Source organism: Bufo gargarizans, chromosome 5 (genome assembly GCF_014858855.1).
Source record: "Bufo gargarizans isolate SCDJY-AF-19 chromosome 5, ASM1485885v1, whole genome shotgun sequence".
Lineage (NCBI taxonomy): Eukaryota > Metazoa > Chordata > Amphibia > Anura > Bufonidae > Bufo > Bufo gargarizans.
The window spans coordinates 332,829,339-332,852,705 of record NC_058084.1 but is presented as its reverse complement, the minus strand read 5'-3'; the positions used below and the strand labels follow the sequence as shown (position 1 = coordinate 332,852,705).

General features: G+C 46.5%; 1 protein-coding gene across 1 annotated transcript in view; it reads right to left on the bottom strand.

Annotated features, from left to right (window-relative positions):
- Positions 1 to 23,367, bottom strand: part of JARID2 (jumonji and AT-rich interaction domain containing 2) — a 142,589-nt gene that overhangs the window by 56,318 nt on the left and 62,904 nt on the right. Inside the window, exons 4-5 of the mRNA XM_044292834.1 lie at positions 11,158 to 11,327; positions 2,941 to 3,120 (exon numbers count right to left, since the gene is read on the bottom strand). Coding sequence (XP_044148769.1) covers positions 2,941 to 3,120; positions 11,158 to 11,327 — 350 coding nt within the window. The remainder of the gene's footprint in view (positions 1 to 2,940; positions 3,121 to 11,157; positions 11,328 to 23,367) is intronic.

Genomic DNA, 23,367 nt, shown 5'->3' with positions numbered 1-23,367 from the left:
AGAGATTTCTCTTCATTGGTGGCGCAGTGGCCACAGCCCCGCCCCTCCTCTTGTCCTCCTTCCTCTCATTGGCGGCAGCACAGGGGGGAGGGAGACACTGCTTCCTTCTCCCCTGTGCTGCTGATGGAACACAGAGCGCTGTCAGCAGCACGATCTGTGTTCCCAATATGTTATCGGAATATCAGCAAAATACATACCGATAACGGTCAAAATCCTGAATATCGGCCGATAATATCGGTTTTACCGATAATCGGTCGATCCCTAGTCATAACCCCTGGTTCCTCTTTCTTCCTTCCTTCATTAAAGGGGTTCTGCACTTTGTTTAAACTGATAATCTATCCTCTGGATAGATCATCAGCATCTGATCGGCGGGGGTCCCAGGTGTTGCAAAGATCAGCTGTTTGAGAAGGCAGCGGCACTCCAGGAGTGCCGCAGCCTTTTCACCGTTTATCGCAGGCCAGTGACATCACAAGTAGTATCACTGGCCTGGGCGCAGCTAAGCTCCGTTCCCTTGAATGGAGCTTAGCCCCGCCCAGGCCAGTTGATACAAGTCGTGATGTCACTCGGCCAGCGGTAAACCGTGAGAAGGCCGCAGCGCTGCTGGAGCCCTAGTTCTGTTCTGGCCCTTTGTTTACATGCAGTTGCAGAGGTTTTCCTCATGAACATTTGTACGTGTCAAGGATTGCCTAAAATTGCTGCCCTGACTGCTGGGATACTCATGTTGTATGTGTGGGACTACAAGTCCCAGCTATACAGTACAATGACATTGCTGATACATCCAGTGGGAGGGGAGAGACAGGGCCGATAGCTCGGGAAGTGCAGGGGGTGTGACTTGTTGCTCCAACCAGCACCGCCTTCACAGTGACGTTCCCTACACAGAGGCAGACCTGTTCCCCCCTGCTCCTCAGGCTTGTGCACAGAACGTCATCAGAGCAGGGAATGAAGCCGACATGCCCCTGCTCCTAGAGGCTCCGTTCTCCCACCTCTGGCCACTCCCTGCTGCACTAGATTGACAGGGCCAGGCAGCCTTCACCTCCAACTGCCGGCCCTAAGTAAATCTTGCACCGTTCAGTATTCAGTGAGGAAGCTGGCAGCCGGTGAGCGCCCTTCACCCACTGCGCCAAATACTGAACGAGACGGCGCAGGCTTTACACGGCAGACAGGGCCGGTAGTAGGAGACAGATGCTGCCTGGCACTGTCAAGGTGGGAGAGTGGAGCCTCTAGGAGCAGGAACAACCCCGCCCCCTCCCCCTCTCCTAGAGGCTAATTAGCATAATATAAAAGTTTGATTTCTGGCGTAATAGGGGCATAGATAAAAGTAGGAATAGGCTAATTAGGTTCAGCTGACATTAGCACATCGCTAATGTCAGCTAGTTTAATAGGGTTAATTCTGGTGACAGAAGCCCTTTAACACTATTTTTAGGAACAAATGATTTCTGCAGATAGCAGTGGACAGTCTTGTGGCTATGGCACAGTCACTTCTGACCGTTAAACCACAAAACGCTATCAACCAGACACAGGCCTTCACCGTGCACGCTGCCAAAACAAAGACACAAACAAGCCAATCCCATCAGAATAAAGCAGGAAGTTACCAAAAAGTTGTTGCTTTCCTTTTCCAATTGTGCTGAAAACAGGAATAAGCCACTTACTAGTTCCCCGGGTCTCTATAGAGGAGAACAGACCCATCCAACATGGCATGGAAGACTAGCGCGTTGTAGTGTTGTATGTAGCATTATGCAACGGAGGTTTCTGGCGGACAGATCTGGTCATGTGCCTCACCATCAGTGGCCATAATGAAGGCAGGGGCACATTCGACTGCTTTCACATCTCTGTTTTAGAGATCTGTCCGCCTGATCCAGCGCAAACGCCGGCTGTTGGCCGGACAAAAACCATTGCATGCAACGGTTTAGTGAAGTAGAGGATCTGGCAGGCTGCTCCGTGCTTCACAACGGAGATGTTAACGAAGCCTAAACAAGGGGGCAGCACTGCTATGTGGGAGATATGGGCTGTTAGAATAGGTACCATGGCAGTCAGAAAAACAATACACTGAAAACATTATCATTTCAAGACTATACCATTGCCGGACACTGTTACCATAATGATAAATGAAGAACAGATCATTAAAAATAAATAACATAAAAGCAAACGAATGTTCCAGCAATTACCACAAGCGAGAATGAAGATTTATTTCACACATTTGAGTAAAAAACAAAAAGAGTAAAAAACAAGGAGCATAAGAAATGACGGGTCACATCTTACTGTGCAACATTTATCCCCGTATAAAACCCCTAAATCAAGTTATGAGTCAGTAGACAGTTTCGTACAATAACAAATGTACCATTTACTTTATAAATGGCAAGCAAGTGTGAAACATTGTTAACCTTACCATACCCAATAATAAAAAATAAGACCAAATAAATCACACACATCCCTGTTAAAGTATAGGAGATATTCTGGTTCTGGTAAAGGGGTTTTATCATTACAGACAATAGTATATGCCCCCATTGTCTGATAGGTGCGGGTCCCATCTCTGGGACCCTCACCTACACCGAGAACGGAGCATGGAAAGGCAGTGGAGGGCACACTGCGCAGTCGACCTCCATTCATTTCTATGGTGCCGCCAAAAATAGTTGGCCCCATGGGAGTGGTGGCCGCAAAAGCGCAGGCGCTCCCGTTTACTTGTATGGTCAGTGTGCTTGGTGGTGGCCGGAACCCGGGTTCCTCCTGCCACCACTCTCCACGCTCCGTTCCCGACGTAGGTGCGGGTCCCAGAGGTGGGACCCACACTTATCAGACAATGGGGACTATCCTATCGATATGCACCTGTTGTCTGTGATAGGACAACCACTTAAGAATTTATCCACCCAAAACCTAGTGCAATAATGCTGCCAATTATTTATGAAAACACTGACCCAAACATCTGCTGAAAATGATACTAACCATGTCCGTTGATAACATGCTTATGCGTTTTGCCTTTCCGAGGTGTAGAGTGGCAGGAGGATGAAGTGTGAGTGGTGGTCATTTTTGTGTCCTCAAATACTTCATCATCATCATCTTCCACATCTTCTTCGTCTTGAGAGCTTCCAAAGTATGCCATAGTACTTGGTAATGCTGGAGAACCTATGCAAGAGAATAAAGTAATGATTGCAAATATATATGTATATGTGTAAACGACATCATAAGTTCTCCACTTCCTGGACTCCTGCACCACATCTCAGGCTACCTACCTAGCGTATACTGTACATCTGGTAGCCCAAGACACTTCCTACTGCCTTGGATTTGCATGAGCAGGGCTGCCCAATCTAAAAGCTTGGCTGGACAAGTAGGAAGTGTCTTGGACTACTGATGTACGGTGTGTATCGGGTAGTCTGATAAGTGGTGTGGCCATCTTGGATCATAGAAGATGAGCCTGGGAAATGGCAGATCTACAGCTAAAAATGAGGGCACCATGTAAATGTTCTGTACATTCCCCCAAAAATGTGGGTAGCTTTAAAAATCTGATACAGAAATATATTTTGATGGGTTTGCAGTAGATTTCCCAGACTGATATTGGACTAGGTCCCAAGACAATATGTGCACTTACCAACATTTCAGTTGGTAAAATTGGGACAGGAATGCCCCAAAACAACCACTTATGGGCAGGGCTTGTGTTAGCCCCACCTATTTCCGGACTAGGACAGAACAAATTTGCTGGAAAGGTCACTGAAAATCAGAGACGATCCCTGCAAATTTGGGACAGTTGGCAACTATGAATATGTATTCCATCTACATGGTTGGCTTTTCCCGTTTTCTTGTAATTAGCTGTACCCAGTAAATAGTTTTATGCAGTTTTAAAGGTAGGTCTCTCTGAAACATACAAAAAAAAATAAAAGTACATTACTACTGTAGCATTGGCATCATTGACATACACATCACATGGCGTCAGCAGCTACATCTGAAAGGAAGAATCTATGTAGCAGCAAGACTAAAGGGATTATCAGTAAGTCAACTGAACAGTAACTGTTCCTGAATGAGAACGCATACGCATGTTAATAAGGAGAACTGCAATTCAAGCGATGACCCTTCTGCACCACCTTGCTTGGTGCCAGGAACGGATCGTGCGGGCATCCTGTACCGCCTAGACTAATGCATGATTGCCTGTGACTGTCTTTTAGATTTAATAGCCCTTTTCTACCAAAATCCTTTAGTTTTGACCCTAAGCGACTACATGACTCATTTTGAGCTGAAATTCTTTGCTATGGGAAATACGGGTCGCTGTTTTTGATCCCGGGCTAAGGGCCTTTTTACATGGGCTGCCGATCGCCAATGAAGGGCACTCGTTCCAAATCACTGCCTGTGAAAACATGCTGCCGATCACTCGATCCAACGCATCTTTGATGCGGTGCTAAAAACCATCACGCCGCCCTGTGTGAAAAGGGTGAAGTGCTGGGAACAAGTGGAAACTGTATGGGGTTGAATGATCGTATTAACAAATGGTCGCCCCTCATATAAAGATTGCTGCATGTAAAGGGCACTTATGTAGCGTCGATAGACAAGCAGCGTCCTCATTTGGTGGTTTTTAACAGGCCTGAAGCTGGCCATAAACATTAGATGGTCAGTGGGTTGGCTGTCGTTTAAGGGTTCGTTCACATCACGTTTTATGCCTCCGTTTAACGTAAATGTTAGGGGGGGGGCGGGGGAAAGGATACAAAAACGCAGAAGACCACATTCTACTTTTTTTTTTAAAAACAAAACAAAAAAAAACAAAACAAAAAACAGTAATGTGAACCCAGCGTAATGTCTATGGGAGTCTCCTGACAGCAGATGTCTTGGGAGATAAGGATCGGGCAGTTATAACTCAACTGGCAATTATTTGCTCTCAAGGAGGTAAGCCGCTGCTAAAGGTGACTATTCACAACACATACACTATATGGACAGAAGCACTGGGACACCTACACAGGCATTAATGTGGAGTTGGCCTGCCTATTGCAGCGGTATTAGGCCGGATCCCTGCCGAGTCCCATTATAGTCAATAGTTGTCAGCTATGCCGGATACAATTAACTCCAGCATGCTGTTCCCCTGCCGGAACAGCCTGCCAGCCAATTTTAGTGCCTGTTCTCGAAGCCAGCGAGGAGAACAGCCATTACAGACGACATACAATGGTCTCAGACAGTAAAGCAATACTAATATGCTGTGGTTTTTATTTTGGTGATGCAACCAATTAGGATCGAACCTAAAATTGCTGCCAATGCACCTGAAAACTTCTTAAAAATATATGTCATCAGGAATACATATAAGGCCTGACCATTCTGTTCTGGAACTACACCTCCCGTGGTAGACGGCCAAGCGGTGACTGCACCAGCGCGTGCTGCGAGCGGCTTGGATGTCGGACTGGTTTTTCTCTATCACAGCTACGAGCACTCCTCGTTCCAGACTAATTTCAGTACATTTAAAGATCTGATGAAATAATTCAGGTCTTGGAGCCGGCTGCTGGATTAACTGCAAGCACTGAAAATGCCTGCCGGCTGCCAAAGGAGCATTTCGTTCTTTTTTCCAGTGCGGGCTGGCAGCAGATCGGCGATGTTTACATTAGCAGAAACCATATGTTTATATCCAGACATTTCTAGGTATGGGACACCGAGGCTCGGGAGCCAAAACCACTTACAACATCTTATTGGGGTTGATTAGATTAATAAACCCTAATAGAATGCTTGAAACGCCTTGGTGCTATCAAATAACTCGACTCTGACACGGCTTCATTTTCCTAACCGAAACATTGGCTGGGAGAGAAGAACACTGCCCTGAAGGAGGATTGTGAAACGATGGCAGCTAGTAGGGATCGACCGATTATGGGACGTACCGATATTATCGGCCGATATTAAGGATTTTTCACATCACCTGTATCGGCATCTAACCTTGCGAATAATATAAAGCGAATACTAGTGAGCGCTTATGGAAGTGCTCACTAGTATGCATTGGGTGCCGGGGCGGGGAAGAAGCGCAGTAAGGCCTCCTGCACACGACCGTTGTGTGCACCCGTGGCCGTTGGCCCATTTAACGTGTTTTTCTGCGGTCCCATTGAATTTAAATGAGTCCGTGGAAAAATCGGAAACTGCACCGTATGGCAGCCGCGTCCGTGATCCGTGTTTCCTGGCCGTGAAAAAAATATGACCTGTCCTATTTTTTTCACGGACCCATTCAAGTCAATGGGTCCGTGAAAATCACGGATGCACACAAGATTGTCATCCGCATCCGTGTCCGTTTTTTCCTATCATTTCAATGGCAAACTTGACTTAGATTTTATTTTCATTTTTCATGTCCGTGGATCCTCCAAAAATCACGGAAGACCCACGGAAGAAAAAACAGACACGGATCACGGTACAACGGAACCACGTTTTGCAGGACGTTAAAAAAAAACTGTTGTGTGCAGGAGGCCTAAGTGCTTCCGATAGTCACCCTCCCTGGTCTTCTTTAATGGGTCCCCCGCTGCACGCTGTCAGGTGCCAGTGCATCATGGGCCAGGGATTGCGACACCGGACCCGGAGAGATGAAGAGGAGCTGTGGCGCAGGAGGGTGAGTTGTTTATTTTATTTATCTAAGGTCTGATAGGGGGTTAAATAAAGTCAGTGAGGGGGGGGGGGGGGGGTGGAATTGGCATTTGGCACTAGTGTATTATAAATGATAAATTGACTACCAACTAAGGGCTTTATTCATTTATAATCTACCATAGATTTATAATCTACTAGTGCCAAATGCAAATTTCCACCACCTCAGTGGCGATCAGCCTGAAAAGTTCACCACGGTATTCCAAAAGGATACTCTTGACATATGCTGGGTGCATGGTGGCATGGGGACGCATCACAGGTATAGTTTGGCATACAATCAAACTGGGGGAGGGGGGGGGGGGGGCGCTGCTGTGTGAGATTATATACTGAGGAGGGCTGCATGTGTGAGATTATATACTGGGGGGGGGGGGGCTGCTGTGTGAGATTATATACTGGGGGGGCTGCTGTGTGAGATTATATACTGGGGGGGCTGCTGTGTGAGATTATATACTGGGGGGGCTGCTGTGTGAGATTATATACTGGGGGGGACTGCTGTGTGAGATTATATACTGGGGGGGACTGCTGTGTGAGATTATATACTGGGGGGGACTGCTGTGTGAGATTATATACTGGGGGGGCTGCTGTGTGAGATTATATACTGGGGGGGCTGCTGTGTGAATGTACCCTTACCCACAGTAAACTAACTACACAGATCGGATGCACAGAAATCCAGCATTTTATTAATATGCAAATAAGTCTCAGCATACAATCCCACACACAACTCTCCTCCCCCCCCCCCCCCTCCTTCATACAATCTCACAGTAGCACCCCCCAGATGTAGCAGAACTGTATATGAAGAGGTTTAAGGAAAATAGATGTAGCAAAGCTGTATTTGAAGTGATTGAAACTCAGTGCTGGTAGTGGAGATGAAGACAGATGTAGCAGAGCTGTATTAGAAGCAGTTTAGCCACAGTGCTGGTAGGGGACTGAGGAAGACAGATGTAGCAGAGCTGTATAAGAAGCGGTTCAGCCACAGTGCTGGTAGGGGACTGAGGAAGACAGATGTAGCAGAGCTGTATAAGAAGCGGTTCAGGGAAGACAGATGTAGCAGAGCTGTATAAGAAGCGGTTCAGCCACAGTGCTGGTAGGGGACTGAGGAAGACAGATGTAGCAGAGCTGTATAAGAAGCGGTTTAGCCACAGTGCTATTGGGGGAGGGGAAGACAGATGTAGCTAAGCTGTATATGAAGCGGTTCAGGGAAGACAGATGTAGCAGAAGCGGTTCAGCCACAGTGCTGTTAGGGGACTGGGGAAGACAGATGCTTGTGGGCTAAAGTATATTAGTGAATTATTGTTTTGCTACCCAGATTGGGTTTGTAAAAGATAAGACAGGTTCTGTGTGTAAAACTGTATTAGACTGCAGGACAGCCACATGTTACTGTCTACTGAGCTCACTTATCACAGCTCTCTGAGTGATGATTCCCCAGCAGGGGGAGGGGCCTCACAGACACTGCAGGCTGCCAGAGGTGTGGCCGGCCTTCACTCAAACTGCCTAAGCCCGCCCAGCCTTAGAAGCAGCAAACCAGGAAGTGAACTCCAGAGTTCGGCTGAAGGAGAGGATGAAATAGCAAGAAGGGAATACCCCTTTAAAGGCTATGTAAACCTTCGGAGGCATTTTTTTGTTTGTTTATGATTGCATTTTACTCATTTCTGGCTAAAAATAATATTTTCAATTGGCCATTCTTAAAAACATTGAGCTGTTCTGTCACAAAAGGTTAACTGTGTGACAGGTAATTTTACTTTCATGTCATCTAAAACCTTATCTATAAACTACTGAGAGGTCATAAACACTTATTTAAGCCACATTCTTATCAGTAAGCTAAGGATTGAGCCAGAGGTCGCAATAACGCCATTTTACTCTCTGGAAAAAGTATAAGGCGTACCAATATGCCTTAGGCCTCATGCACACGACAGTTGTGTGCATCCGTGGCCGTTGTGCCGTTTTCCGTTTTTTTTCGCGCACCCATTGACTTTCAATGGGTCCGTGGAAAAATCGAAAAATGCACCATTTTGCAGCCGAGACCGTGATCCGTGTATCCTGTCCGTCAAAAAAATATGACCTGTCCTATTTTTTGGACGGACAACGGTTCACGGACCCATTCAAGTCAATGGGTCCGTGAAAGAACACTGATGCACACAAGATTGTCATCTGTGTCCGTGATCCGTGGCCGTAGATTACTTTCATACAGACGGATCCGAAGATCCCTCTGCATAAAAGCTTTTTCAGAGCTGAGTTTTCACTTCGTGAAAACTCAGATCCGACAGTATATTCTAACACAGAGGCGTTCCCATAGTGATGGGGACGCTTCTAGTTAGAATATACAACGAACTGTGTACATGACTGCCCCCTGCTGCCTGGCAGCACCCGATCTCTTACAGGGGGCCGTGATCAGCACAATTAACCCCTCAGGTGGCCACCAATGTTCTTATTACAATAGAGGGAGGGGGGGGGGGGATTTCGGGGGAGGCCGCACATGTTCTTATTACAATAGAGGGAGGGAGGGGGGGGCCGCACTGGCCACCAATGATATTCAAACTGGGGAGGGGGGGGGGGGGTCTGCCCTGATCTCTTACAGGGGGCTATGATACGCACAATTAACCCCTTCAGGGGGCAGTCATGTACACAGTTTGTAGTAAATTCAAACTAGAAGCGTCCCCATCACCATGGGAACGCCTCTTTGTTAGAATATACTGTTGGATATGAGTTTTCACGATGTAACTCATATCCGACAGTATAGTCTAACATAGAGGCGTTCCCATGGTGATGGGGACTCTTAAAGTTAAAATATACCATAGGATTGGAGAAAACTCAGATCCAATGGTATAAAAGGGACTCCAGACTTTACATTGAAAGTCAATGGGGACGGATCCGTTTGCAATTGCACCATATTGTGTCAACGTCAAACGGATCCGTCCCCATTGACTTGCATTGTAATTCAGGACGGATCCGTTTGGCTCCGCACGGCCAGGCGGACACCAAAATGACTTTTTTCATGTCAGTGGATCCTCCAAAAATCAAGGAAGACCCACGGACGAAAAAACGGTCACGGATCACGGACCAACGGAACCCCATTTTGAGTGTGTATGAGGCCTTAAACTTTCATCAGTGCAGCGAGCGCTGTGAACAGCGCGGGCAGCGCAGCGTTGCTGTCTGTGCCTGAAATAACCAATAACAAAGCTCCTTACAGCAAGGAGTTTTGTTATTGGTTGGTAAATGGGCTCCCCGGAGCTATACAGGTCCTGCAGCAGGGGAAGCGGGAGGGAATGAGGGGCCGCCTCCTTGGGTGGCTGTTGTAAGGAGTGGGGTGCGCTGCCCAAGGACCTTTGGAAACATGACAGGGCCGCTTGAGAGGTAAGGAGCCGCGGACTCTCTGGTGACCCTGCTCCCCCTCCTCCTGTCACCCCACTAGTGAAGTTGCTCCCCCCTCCTCCTGTCACCCCACTAGTGATCCTGCTCCCCCCTCCTCCTGTCACCCCACTAGTGATCCTGCTCCCCCCTCCTCCTGTCACCCCACTAGTGACCCTGCTCCCCCCCTCCTCCTGTCACCCCACTAGTGACCCTGCTCCCCCCCTCCTCCTGTCACCCCACTAGTGACCCTGCTCCCCCCCTCCTCCTGTCACCCCACTAGTGACCCTGCTCCCCCCCTCCTCCTGTCACCCCACTAGTGACCCTGCTCCCCCCCTCCTCCTGCCACCCCACTAGTGACCCTGCTCCCCCCCTCCTCCTGTCACCCCACTAGTGATCCTGCTCCCCCCTCCTCCTGTCACCCCACAGGGAAGAAGCTGAACAGACTCCACCAACTATGATGGGATCCGTTCAGTTTCCGTTCGGGATCCTGTCTTTTTACTGGACACAAAAGTGCTGCATATAAGGCTTTTTTGTCTGGTCTTTTGACAGAATCTGCAACAGAGGCTCCAAACGCAGCCTCCAACGCAGATTTAAACAAGTGTAGGCCTACGTATTATGAATTTGAATTAACACAACTTTCGTACTCCTCCTCGGGTAAAAATACTCCTCAAAAATGGTCAGAGGAGTATTTTTACTCTTCTGCAAAAAACATAGCACGACCTCTGGATTTAGCCATGATGGGTGTTTATAATGTCAGAGAGCAGAGATAAGGAGCTTCTCAGCTCCCCAACTGACGGAGAAGAAAGAAATCCAGAGGCTGCTACTAGAGCATCGCAGCTATGTACAGAAAGAAAGGATTCCATACTTGTAATAAAGGCCAATTGAAAAAAATTATCTTTAGCAAAAATAATTAAAACATAAAAATCGCTCCCCCCAAAAGGTGTATAAAGCCTTTAATAGAATATAGAGAAAGCCATGGAGCAAATTGCAGACAAAACAATCCTAATTTGTAATTCACCTCTACATTTCAGTAGACAGGTGACTACAAGGCCTAGAGCATTGTTCGTACAGTGCAGATGATTCTATGAAGACCTAAAATGAGACCCCATAAACTTCAGCTAGGTTAGATATTACACATGTACCCAAACCGGAGTTTACAATCCGACAAAAAGAAACACCACATCCTGAAATGTTCAATCAACAAGATATTATGTCCAACCTTACCTCGAAGACACAAAAATGTGAGGAAGTCCTCCGTCTTGGGCTTGCGCTTGGAGAGGTCAGATATTTGAGTTACTGGAGGGGGTAGCAATGGCTCCACAATTTTAATGGGGGTTGTGCTCGGACTGTTTGGCTGGGATTGGGCAAATTTTCTTTGTGCTTGCAGCCTTGGCCTGAAGAACAAGAAGAACATTATCAGATCAATATTCAGGACATTGCACACGACCTATCCGTTATGCATATGGCCTTAACGTGTATTTGAGCCCAGAGCAACTGATACACATTCAATGCAAACATAAATCTAAAACACATGGGTCGGAGGCATGAGGTCAGTTACACAATGACAGTCGGAGCATAGAATAACAATCTATGATTTAATTTTTACTCGAGTCCCAGAGTGATGCATTTGATATGCCTCAACAGAAAATGGTGGTTTTCCCTCATTTCGCTTGAAGCACATTGGTTTGAGATAAAATCTGCAAGCAGGCAGGAGACCTTAGCTGCAAATCTTCCATAGACTTCATTGTTAAAGCTAGAGATGGCAAATTTCAACAGCATTCATTCCAAATCCTCATATACTCTTGAACCAATCTTTGGAATAAGGTCTTGTTCACATGTGACGGAGTAGCTTAGGATTTTTAACATTCCACTATTACACATGCTACAGATCTGCAGGCATTATATGTTAAAATACGCTGTGTGCCCCATCTAGAACATGTCCTATTCTTGGTGACATATGAGGACCACGGACCCACCGACGTCAATGGGTCCGCAAAAATAAATAAAAAATAATGGACGTCACGCTAGCTTCATCCGTATTTTGGGGACTGCAAAATACATACGGTCGTGTGTATGTACCCTGAAGTTCACCCTTGGTGAACCTGCCACAGCACCCATACATACGAGTGTGGCTGCGCCTGGTACTGAAACTTTACTAGTTGCAGTACCTGGCAGTCGCCTGATCAGAAGGCGTCCCCCCACCAATTAAAGACCTTTCATCTGTCTAACCCTAGTCTAATTAGGGTCTTACCTTATAGGGTGGCCCCCACTGATGTCATCACACTTTTTCCGTCCGCTTCTCCCTGGCTATGAGCGGTGCACTCTAATTGGATGCGCTCACAGCCAGGGAGAAGAGAACCGCTCCAGTCTCAGCCTAGTATAACCAAGTCGGCTAATTAGAATATAAGACGCCAAAATCAACAGGGGGGGAGTGCAATGACATCAGTGGGGGCCGCCCTATAAAGGTAAGACCCTAATTATACTAGGGCTCTCTCAAGTGCTGTAAAACCAAGGTAAATCATTAGGAAATTGCATAATCAGTAATTCATTAACATATTCTGAAGTTTTTCAGTTCATGGCAGAAGCTCTGCAATAATAAAGAAAGGAAGCTACTGGGAATTTACATCCATCCCTCCCTCCCACCCCCCCCCCCCCCCCTCCCCCCCCCTCGACCTGTAAAATCTGTCAGCAGAATTCAGGTTACCATTTACAGTAGTTTGTATTCTGCTTACATGCAAGCAACAGGAATTTGGTGTTTTTATGTACCACTAGTAACCAATTACAATATCAGATTCAATGTTTTATCACATTTGGGTCTGAATCACTCGTCGGTTCTGAAGACATTGGTGTGGTTCTATTTTCGGGCCTGCGAGTCATTTTTAAACAACATTTGACGTGCTGGTGGCTGAAGCCTGGAGACTTTCATGAATTTTTAGCAGCTGACAGGTCGCCAGCAAACTCTTAACTTTGAAAGTTGTGACCTAACACTGAACAGGCCCTCAAGGCTGTCCCGATGACAACGTGTTCATGCTGCTTGACATGTACAAGAAGCAGACCTCGTTCTCTGGGCTCCTGGTCTACAGAGAACATAGATCAGGTGAAGGAGAAGCTCATGAGATCACACTATATACACTCACTGTAGTAGGGGGCTGGCATAGGAAACTGTAGTGGTATTTCTAGACAAAAGTGCTAGGTATGAAAAGGGTTGTGTAGTGGTGTAATATTGATGACCCATCCTCCGGCCACCCCACCAATCATCTGTTGGAGAGAGTTGTGACTGCATCCTCTTTGCCATTTACCTGCACACAGTCTCCCTTGTATGGCGGTGCGTTGTAATCACAAATGACCTTCTCATTCACTTGAATGGGACGGACAGTTGTAATTGCAGTGCACCGGTTCTAAAAAGGAAGACAGCGTATAGTTAAACTCTGAAGAAAACGCAGAGCTCACACATGCGCCACAACTCCTTTAACCACCTCCCGACCGCCTAACGCACCGATGCGTCCGGGAGGTGGTCGATTTACTCCTCCTGGACGCATCGGCGCGTCATCTCGCGATGCCCGAGATTTCCTGTGAACGCGCGCACGCAGGCGCGCGCGCTCACAGGAACGGAAGGTAAGCGAGTGGATCTCCAGCCTGCCAGCGGCGATCGCTCGCAGGCTGGAGATGTGATTTTTTTTAACCCCTAACAGGTATATTAGACGCTGTTTTGATAACAGCGTCTAATATACCTGCTACCTGGTCCTCTGGTGGTCCCCATGTTTGAGGACACAGGTAGCTCAGTAAAGTCGCACCAAACACCACACTACACTACACCCCCCCCCCCGTCACTTATTAACCCCTTATGAACCCATGATCACCCCATATAAACTCCCTGATCACCCCCCTGTCATTGATCACCCCCCTGTCATTGATCACCCCCCTATAAGGCTCCATTCAGACGTCCGCATGTGTTTTGCGGATCCGATCCATGTATCCATGGATCCGTAAAAATCATTCGGACGTCTGAATGGAGCCTTACAGGGGGGTGATCAATGACAGGGGGGTGATCACCCATATACACTCCCTGATCACCCCCTGTCATTGATCACCCCCCTGTAAGGCTCCATTCAGACGTCCGCATGTGTTTTGCGGATCCGATCCATGGATCCATAAAAATCATTCGGACGTCTGAATGGAGCCTTACAGGGGGGTGATCACCCATATACACTCCCTGATCACCCCCCTGTAAGGCTCCATTCAGACGTCCGCATGTGTTTTGCGGATCCGATCCATGGATCCGTAAAAATCATACGGACGTCTGAATGGAGCCTTACAGGGGGGTGATCAATGACAGGGGGTGATCAGGGAGTGTATATGGGTGATCACCCCCCTGTCATTGATCACCCCCCTGTAAGGCTCCATTCAGACATTTTTTTGGCCCAAGTTAGCGGAAATATATATATTTTTTTGTTTGTTTTTCGTGAGGGGTATTCCGTGAGGGGCACGGCGAGTTCCTAGAATTTTTTATTTTTTGTCACAAGTTAGCGGAAAATTATGTTTTTTCTTTTTTTTTTCTTTTTTCCTTACAAAGTCTCATATTCCACTAACTTGCGACAAAAAATAAAAAATTCTAGGAACTCGCCATGCCCCTCATGGAATACCTTGGGGTGTCTTCTTTCCAAAATGGGGTCACTTGTGGGGTAGTTATACTGCCCTGGCAATTTAGGGGCCCAAATGTGTGAGAAGAACTTTGCAATCAAAATGTGTAAAAAATGGCCTGCGAAATCCGAAAGGTGCACTTTGGAATATGTGCCCCTTTGCCCACCTTGGCTGCAAAAAAAGTGTCACACATCTGGTATCGCCGTACTCAGGAGAAGTTGGGGAATGTGTTTTGGGGTGTCATTTTACATAAACCCATGCTGGGTGAGAAAAATATCTTGGTCAAATGCCAACTTTGTATAAAAAAAATTGGAAAAGTTGTCTTTTGCCAAAAACGCTATAACTTTTACCCAAACCATTTTTTCTTTGCCCAAACATTTTTTTTTTTTTATCAAAGACATGTAGAACAATAAAATTTAGCGAAAAATTTATATATGGATGTCGTTTTTTTGCAAAATTTTACAGCTAAAAGTGAAAAATGTCATTTGTTTGCAAAAAAATCGTTAAATTTCGATTAATAACAAAAAAAGTAAAAATGTCAGCAGCAATGAAATACCACCAAATGAAAGCTCTATTAGTGAGAAGAAAAGGAGGTAAAATTCATTTGGGTGGTAAGTTGCATGACCGAGCGATAAACGGTGAAAGTAGTGTAGTGCAGAAGTGTAAAAAGTGGCCTGGTCATGAAGGGGGTTTTAGCTAGCGGGGCTGAAGTGGTTAAACAGCTGATCGGCGCACCTATCTTTAGAATGGTGCCCCAACGCCAAGGAGGGCATGCCGCACATGCGAGCCTGCCATCTATTAATTTCTATGGGAGTGCTGTAAATAGCCGAGCAGCGCGCTCACCTATTTTCAGAAGTTCCATTGAAATGAATGGGAAGCACACCGGTCAAGAACAAGCAGCGCTCCATTTACTTCTATGGGGCTGAAGGAAATAGCTGAGCATTTCGGCAGTCCCATAGAAACAAAGGAAGGGTGGCGCGGTGCATCCTCCTTCACTTTGCGGTCTCCATTCTAAAAATAGGCGCAGGTCAGACAGCAGGGGCATATTCTACCCATGCAGGCTCTTGCAAACGGACATATATTACCCCTCATGGTAAATTCACCCCAAGAAGCTTTCTCAACAAACCACTGAAGTACACTTCACACCATTATGTTTGTTTGTGTTGGGTGTCCATTTTGGGGACAGGTTCTAAATGTTGTAATCCTTTCTTTGCTGGCCTGTTCACAGGATAGGTTAATAATGCTTGATCGCTGAGACCCCCACAATCATGAGAACGGGAGGCCCCGAATCTCTGTGAATAGAGTGGAGCACATGTGAGGTCACCACTCCACCACTGTCTAGGAGACTGACAGATCGCCGAGTGCATGTACACCACTGCTACATTCACACAGGGGAGTGATCGTACGCATCACCCATCCTGTCGGATAAAGCTACTTTCACATTCGCGTTTGGTGCGGATCAGTCATGGATCTGCACAAATGCATCCGTTCATATAATACAACCGCATGCATCCATTCAGAACGGATCCGTTTGTATTATCTTTAACATAGCCAAAACAGATCCGTCTTGAACACCATTGAAAGTCAATGGGGACGGATCAGTTTTCTATCCGGCCATATTGCGTCAGTGAAAACTGATCCGTCCCCATTTACCTACACTGTGTGTCAGGGCGGATCCGTTTGGCTCAGTTTCGTCAGACGGACACCAAAACGCTGCAAGCAGCGTTTTGGTGTCCGCCTCCAAAGCTGAATGGAGGCAGAACGGAGGCAAACTGATGCATTCTGAGTGGACCCTTATCCATTCAGAATGCATTAAGGGCAAAACTGATCCGTTTTGGACCGCTTGTGAGAGCCCTGATATGGATCTCACAAACAGAAAGCCAAAACACCAGTGTGAAAGTAGCCTAACCGCTAACATTCAAAAAAATATATTCTCTTTCCTCTGCAGAATCTGTTCTATTATGTAATTATTAATACAGAAGCCACTGAAACTTTCAATTCTGCCAACTCAGTCTGAAACGAAAGCCAGCGTGAGCGCAAAATAATCACACGGCGGTTCACAGAAGGAAAAGGGATTTCTTCACACAAAACAAGCTCTGTGCTGCTGTCAAAGCCACCGCACACTGCTCAAACATCTTCTGGAATGACAGGTTATTGCAGCACTGGGAGGTCCTGGGTGCCAATCCAACCAAGGACAACATGTGCACGGAGTCTATGTTCTCCTCATGTTCCTGTGGGTTTCCTTCTACACTCAAAAAACAGAGGTACGTTAATATGCTTTCCATGAAAATGGCCGTAGAGTGTGAGATGAGGATAACTAAAGTCCATCATGGACCAGTGGGGAAAAAAAAATGGTAATTTCTGTACTGTGCGCAGAATAAGATGGTGACATAAGAAACATGAATGAATAAATGAATGACTAGTGTTTTCCGGGAGTTCCGACCCCCAGCACCCCTGCTCGCCGTTTGAAGTAGCCATAGCTCTTCGGTGAGCACCAGGGCCTCCTCCTAGCCCAGTGACTATACGTTCATTGGTCTCATGGTCTATTTACACAGATGACTGGGCCTGGGCTGCAATACCACGCACAGCAACTATACAATGTACGGCACTGTACTTGGTCTTCTATAAAGGGGGCCACAGAGCTCACCGGAGGGCCGCAGCCTCTTTAAACAGCTGATCGGTGAGGGTGCCAGGAGTCAAGCCCAGTGATCAGATATTAATGAGCTACCCTGAGTATAGGTCAATACTGCTTTCCCGGAAAACCCTTTTAAAGGGGTTCTTCACTTTCATTTAACTGATGATCTATCCTCTGAATAGATCATCAGCTTCTGATCGGCCGGGGTCCGACACCCGGGACCCCCGCCGATCAGCTGTTTGAGAAGGCAGCGGTGCTCCAGCAGCGCCGCGGCCTTCTCACTGTTTACCGCCGGGCCGCCCGCCCACTGACGTCACGACTAGTATCAACTAGAGTGGGCGCGGCTAAGCTCCATTCAAGTGAACAGAGCTTAGCCGCGCCCACTCTAGTTGATACTAGTTGTGACGTCAGTGGGCAGGCGGCCCGGCGGTAAACAGTGAGAAGGCCGCGGCGCTGCTGGAGCGCCGCTGCCTTCTCAAACAGCTGATCGGCGGGGGTCCCGGGTGTCGGACCCCGGCCGATCAGAAGCTGATGATCTATCCAGAGGATAGATCATCAGTTAAATGAAAGTGAAGAACCCCTTTAAGGAACAGAGCTTATGAGATACCCCACAACGGCCACACAATATTAGGTTTTTCATTTAGGACCAACTTGTCTTGCTGCAAAAAATTAGTAGCGTTATCGACTAACTAAAAGAACTGGGATCAAGAACATTTCTAATAGCCATCAGGAATACCAGCTATCAAAATAAAGCTGCAAAAGGGATTCTTTACTGTAAGAGCAGTAAGACTAACTGTCTGAGGAGGAGGTGATGGTGAATTCACTAAAAGAGTTTAAGAGGGGCCTGAATGTATTTCAGGGGTGTAATAATAGTACAGGTTATAGTTATTAGATTTCTGGAGAAGGGTCGGTGATCCAGGGGATTATTCTAATTGCCCGATTTGAGTCGGGAAGAATGTGGTGATGTCCGCTACATGAGGAGAGGCAGTGAAGGGAGAGGCAGGACAATGCTGGGAGTTGTAGTTATTTAACTAGGACTGTATGTTAGGGCTGAAGGGAAGGAAGTTATTTACATGGGACTTAATATTGAGGAGGTGAGGTTATTTACATGGGACTGTATGTTGAAGGCAGCTGGGGAGGGGGTGATGTTATTTACGTGGGACTGTATATTGGAGGGGGCTGGAGAGATGGTATTTACATGGGACTCTATAGCGGAGGGAGGGAAATAAATGTTATTTACATGGGACTATATGGTGGAGGGCACTGGCGTACCGCCCATATAGGCAGACTAGGCAGTTGCCGCCCCCTTTCCGACCTAAATGCACAGCTCCCTTCCTCCTGACCCCGGCAGCTGCTGCCATCTGCCCAAGATACCGGGGTGGTCAATAAGCAGGGATATGCTGTGTTCCCTGCTCTGCTTATTGACCAGCTGAATTTTCAGGGCCATGACCTGATCTGTCCTCCAGTCTTCACTCTGCTGCTTCACTGCCTGATGCGTCCAGCATCATTACAGGAGCAGGGCTCCGTTACAGAGAGGGGGCCCGGGGGCCCGGCAGCTTCAGCAGAGCTTCACTGCTCTCTCCTCCTCCTGACCTGTGACCTGCAGAGGAAGGGATTAACTCTTCCAGGGACCACACCGAGCCGATACAGACCCAACAGACAGTGAGATCACTACAATAATCAGGTGACTACTGTGTCTGCTGGCGGAGGCTAGGTGTGTCATATGTGTAGCAGGGACAGGGTTAGTAGTAGTGCTGGTGTGCGTTTATATATACCGTGTATGATATTTATTTATTTATATATATATATATATATATATATATATATATATATATATATATATATATATATATATATATATATATATATATATATATATATATATATATATATATATATATTTATACACACACACACACACACACACTATATACACACACACAGCTTACAGACTACACAGCAGCCTCCATATGCCTCCTACCACTCAGACACATGATGGAATTCAGTCTTTGCCCTTCATTGCCCCATTACAAATAGCGTATTTCTAATAGGGCAATAAGAGAGAGAGACTGAACCCTCTATATATATTTTTATAGATAAAGAGAAAAACCACAGCACTTCCAGATCGTGAAAAATGTGAGATCCTTTATTCACCCATGGTCTGTAGGGAGCTTTATTACCACTGGGGGAACAATAGGGGGCCTTATTTCTACTGAGGGCATTATTAATACTGGAAGGCTCTACTAATGGGGGCACTCTTGGAGAGCATCATCACAGTTGGGGGCACTATAGGGGGCAGTATTACCAATGAGGGCATTCTAGAAGGGAATTACTATTGGTGGGATTCTGAGGAGCACTATTACTATGGGGGCACTCATTTTTCTTTAGGATAGTATTTTGGGGTATTAGGGGGGCACAGCGAGCAGCAGGATAACACTGTTGGGACTCGAGGTTGGCGGATGATGATAGAAAAGTGCGGAACCTAAGATGCCCGTGTATCACACTCTGCAGAGACGAGACGCTGCTGAAAGAAGTTGTACGGACCGAATGGAGAAGATCTACCATCAAAACAGACGTTACCTGGAGGCACTGGATTTGACAGGTATGTGCTGCTGTATAGCAGGGACAGTAAAAGGTCTTCAGTGCTAGTGTTTGCGGGGGGTGGGGTATTGGGTGTTGCACATGCATTGGGGTTTGGGCCCCGGATCTTGAGACCCTATCAACGCCCCTGAATCCAGGATTTTGTGAGGACCCACACTCAGTATAGCTCCAGATCTACGCAGCGCCATCTACTATGTAGAGGATGGAGTTGGTTAATCCAGCGCTAGCAGCACAGAAACAATCTCAACCCACTATACAATGGACGGAGCTGTGCATCCCCAGTGCAGACCTCTGCTGCACCAGCTACACTGAAACTGATCGGCTGTGGTACGGGGTGTCAGACCCCTACTGATATTGATCCTGAGGACAGGCCATCAATAACAAAACCCTGGAATATTCCTTTAAAGATATCCCTTTAAGATTTGATAAATCTTGGTATACCACCATCACAGACAATGGGGGTATATTGGTAGAATATGCCCCTATTGTCTGATAGGTGCGGGAGAGTGGTGGCTGGAGGACCCCGGGTTTCCCACCGCCAAGCGCTCTCTCCCCATACAAGTGAACGGGAATGCGCCACGCTTGCGCGGCCACCAGGCCCATTCATTTCTATAGGGCCGACAGAAATAGCCGAGCCAGTGCTCGGCTATTTTCGACAACTGCAAAGAAATGGAGGGAGGCTGCGCAGTGTGCCTTCCACCCCCTTCCCCGCTCCTTTCTCGGCGTAGGTGCTGGTACCAGAGGTGGGACTTGCACCTATCAGACAATGGGGGCATATCCTTGCGATATGCCCCATTGTCTGTAATGGGAATACCCTTTTAAGTGACATTTGATACATTTAGCACAAATTACAGCAAAGCAAACTCCTGCAAGATGGACATTAAAAGTCCCTTGTGATAAATATCTCCTACTGTGCCCTCCTATGGTGAGGAGACCAATCTGGTGTGAAAGAATGGATTATTACTACCCAGCATCCATCTCTTCTTATTCCATTCATTGCCTGCTCTTCATTTGCCATCTATTTTCTGGCCACTTTACGCCATAAAGTACATTAGCAGTAGTAAAAGATTCTTTTCCATTCAGACACTGCTGCTGCTACATCATTTAGACACTGAGCTGATACTTAATATTCTAATGACATAAGGTTGTTTTATTTCCAGAAGGAATCTTCAGCATATTCCCCCATCTCCTTGCGGAGTGTAGACGTGTATTATTTTTTTTTCTACAACCTTAACCCCTATTAGCTTTGGCAAAGGCTATGAAGGCGCAAGCATGGCACGTTTCCCGAGCAGCCAGGGGTCCCCAGACAGACTTCAGGCAAGGAATGAATATTAGCTTTTCACTGGCCATTTAGGTTTGATCCAACTGAAAAAGCAATCCCCGAGCCAGAGTCTGCTGCAGATTTCCACCATGGCATCAATTACACCATTTAAAGAGACGGCGATGAAAGTCAGTCAACAATACTTTTCACACATTCACTGCACTTAAAAACGCCAAATTATTTCAGTAAGGCGAGCTTCACAATTGACTTATTTTCACCTAAAAAAAAAAATGCTATCTGCTTTATAATCAATGTCTATGTTAGCAGCAGATAGCCTGCAGAAATCATTACATAATTAAAGGGGTTGTGCAAGGACTGGCATGACCTGTAATGGGAAGCCTACCTATCTGCTTCCTGGTGCTGGATCCCCGTTCCTTCTCCTCCCAGCCTGGGCGGCTCCACTCGGCAAATAAAAATCTGGTTTAAACATAGCCTGCTGGGCTCCTTCGCTGTAAAATTCTGGTATGACATAGTGACCAGCCAATCACTGGCCGCTGCGGCTCTCCTTAGGTCATGACAAATGGTCACATGACACAAGGAGTTCCAGTCTCCGCCGCGGCCAGTGATGGGCTGTAGTGATGTGAAACGGGATGTTGGATACCCCCCACGTCCATTCTTGCACAACCCCTTTAAGAGCTGGTTATAGGAGTTTTCAGGACTGAACAATTGATTACCTATCTTTAAGATAGGTAATCATCAGCCTCAGATTACCAGGGTTCCGACACCAGTCATCAATGTCCCATTAAACCAATTTAAGGTCCATCTCTGCTTGTGGAATCACAATAAAATACTTTGGACTCAAGTAAAAGACAGCAAGGAATCTCAGATTTTTTCTAAATATTTTTTGCCTAGAGAGAGAACTAAAATTGGATTTCAAAATCTTATCACTAGGATCCACCATTACTTTGATGGGGGTCTGACCTCTGGAATTCTTCCACAGCGCTAATGCCATACTGTATTCCCTTCACAGTAGCACCCCAAGCACCTCCGCTGCAGTGAACTAAAAAGGGACCACCTGCAATTACCTGCACTTTCTGCCACTGTGTGGTGAAAACTAGCGCAGTGGCTCCATCATTCATAGAATCGGTTGACATCCCAAATTTTGACCCCCACCGATCAAAGAATTCAAGCAGCATAACATCACTTTAAAACATGGGAACATCCCTATAATGTTAAAATGGGGTTCCTTATTAAAATGTCAGCATACTTAGCAAAATTCTACATGGCAGATTTACTGTGGCGGTCTAATGTGTAAAACCACACTAGATCTAAAGATGCAAAAATGCAAATCCATCACAGCGGCTCCTGCCTGATGACAAATTGTATGCCTCTTTAGACACTTTTGTTTGGCTAACTTTTCGTCAAAAATTTGTTCCATAATTTTGGCACACACTGGCTTCATCTTAAAGGGGTTGTCCAGTTTCAGAATTAAACTGGACAATCCTCAAAAACAAGATCAAGCTGAAATGAAGAACGGGTAAGTACTTACCTTCAAGATCCTGTGCTGCCACTCTGGTTCTCATGGCCAGGCTATCTACCCAGCTGCCAATTACTGGCCTCAGAGGTTCACCCAAAGTGGCCAGTGATTGGCTGCAGTGGTCAAGTGTTCTTGATGTGATGTCACCGCTGCAGCTGGATAAATAGAGCCCGGTCGGGAGAACCGTTGCAATGGATTGGGATTTGGCAGTAAATACTGATCGGTTCTTCATAGAGAACTCATCTGGAGAGTTGCCCACTTTTATCCTAAAACAATGACCGAGCTGCAAGAAGGGTCTAAACCAGATAATAAGATGGCACAAAGCATGTACCCCAGTATTTTTTAGCACAAAGTAAGCCAGAAGTCTGGCGCACTTAGCTTAGTAAATCTCTCGCAATGTGTTACACAAGCAAAAACCGAAATTCAGCTTTTGGCTAGGCTTATGGAGCCCTTACTTGGTCCCAAGTTCCCAGAAACCAGCCTGTCTGAAGATAGCCTATAGCCATCTACATGGCCATAGATTAAGCCTGAGCTGGCAGGACAATGGAGTAAGCCCTGTCAACACAAGAAGTACTACAAGTGTCAAATCAGCGCTACTTTACGCCAAAGGAGTTGGCAAATGCACAGCAGCAGGCAGCAAGGCCTTTTACTGACACTGAATTATAGAAAGTATTTTTGTAATGGAATTGGCTGTTAAATCTTATAATCTTCTATAATAAATCTTAAAATCCTATATCATATGATCAGGACATACAGCAC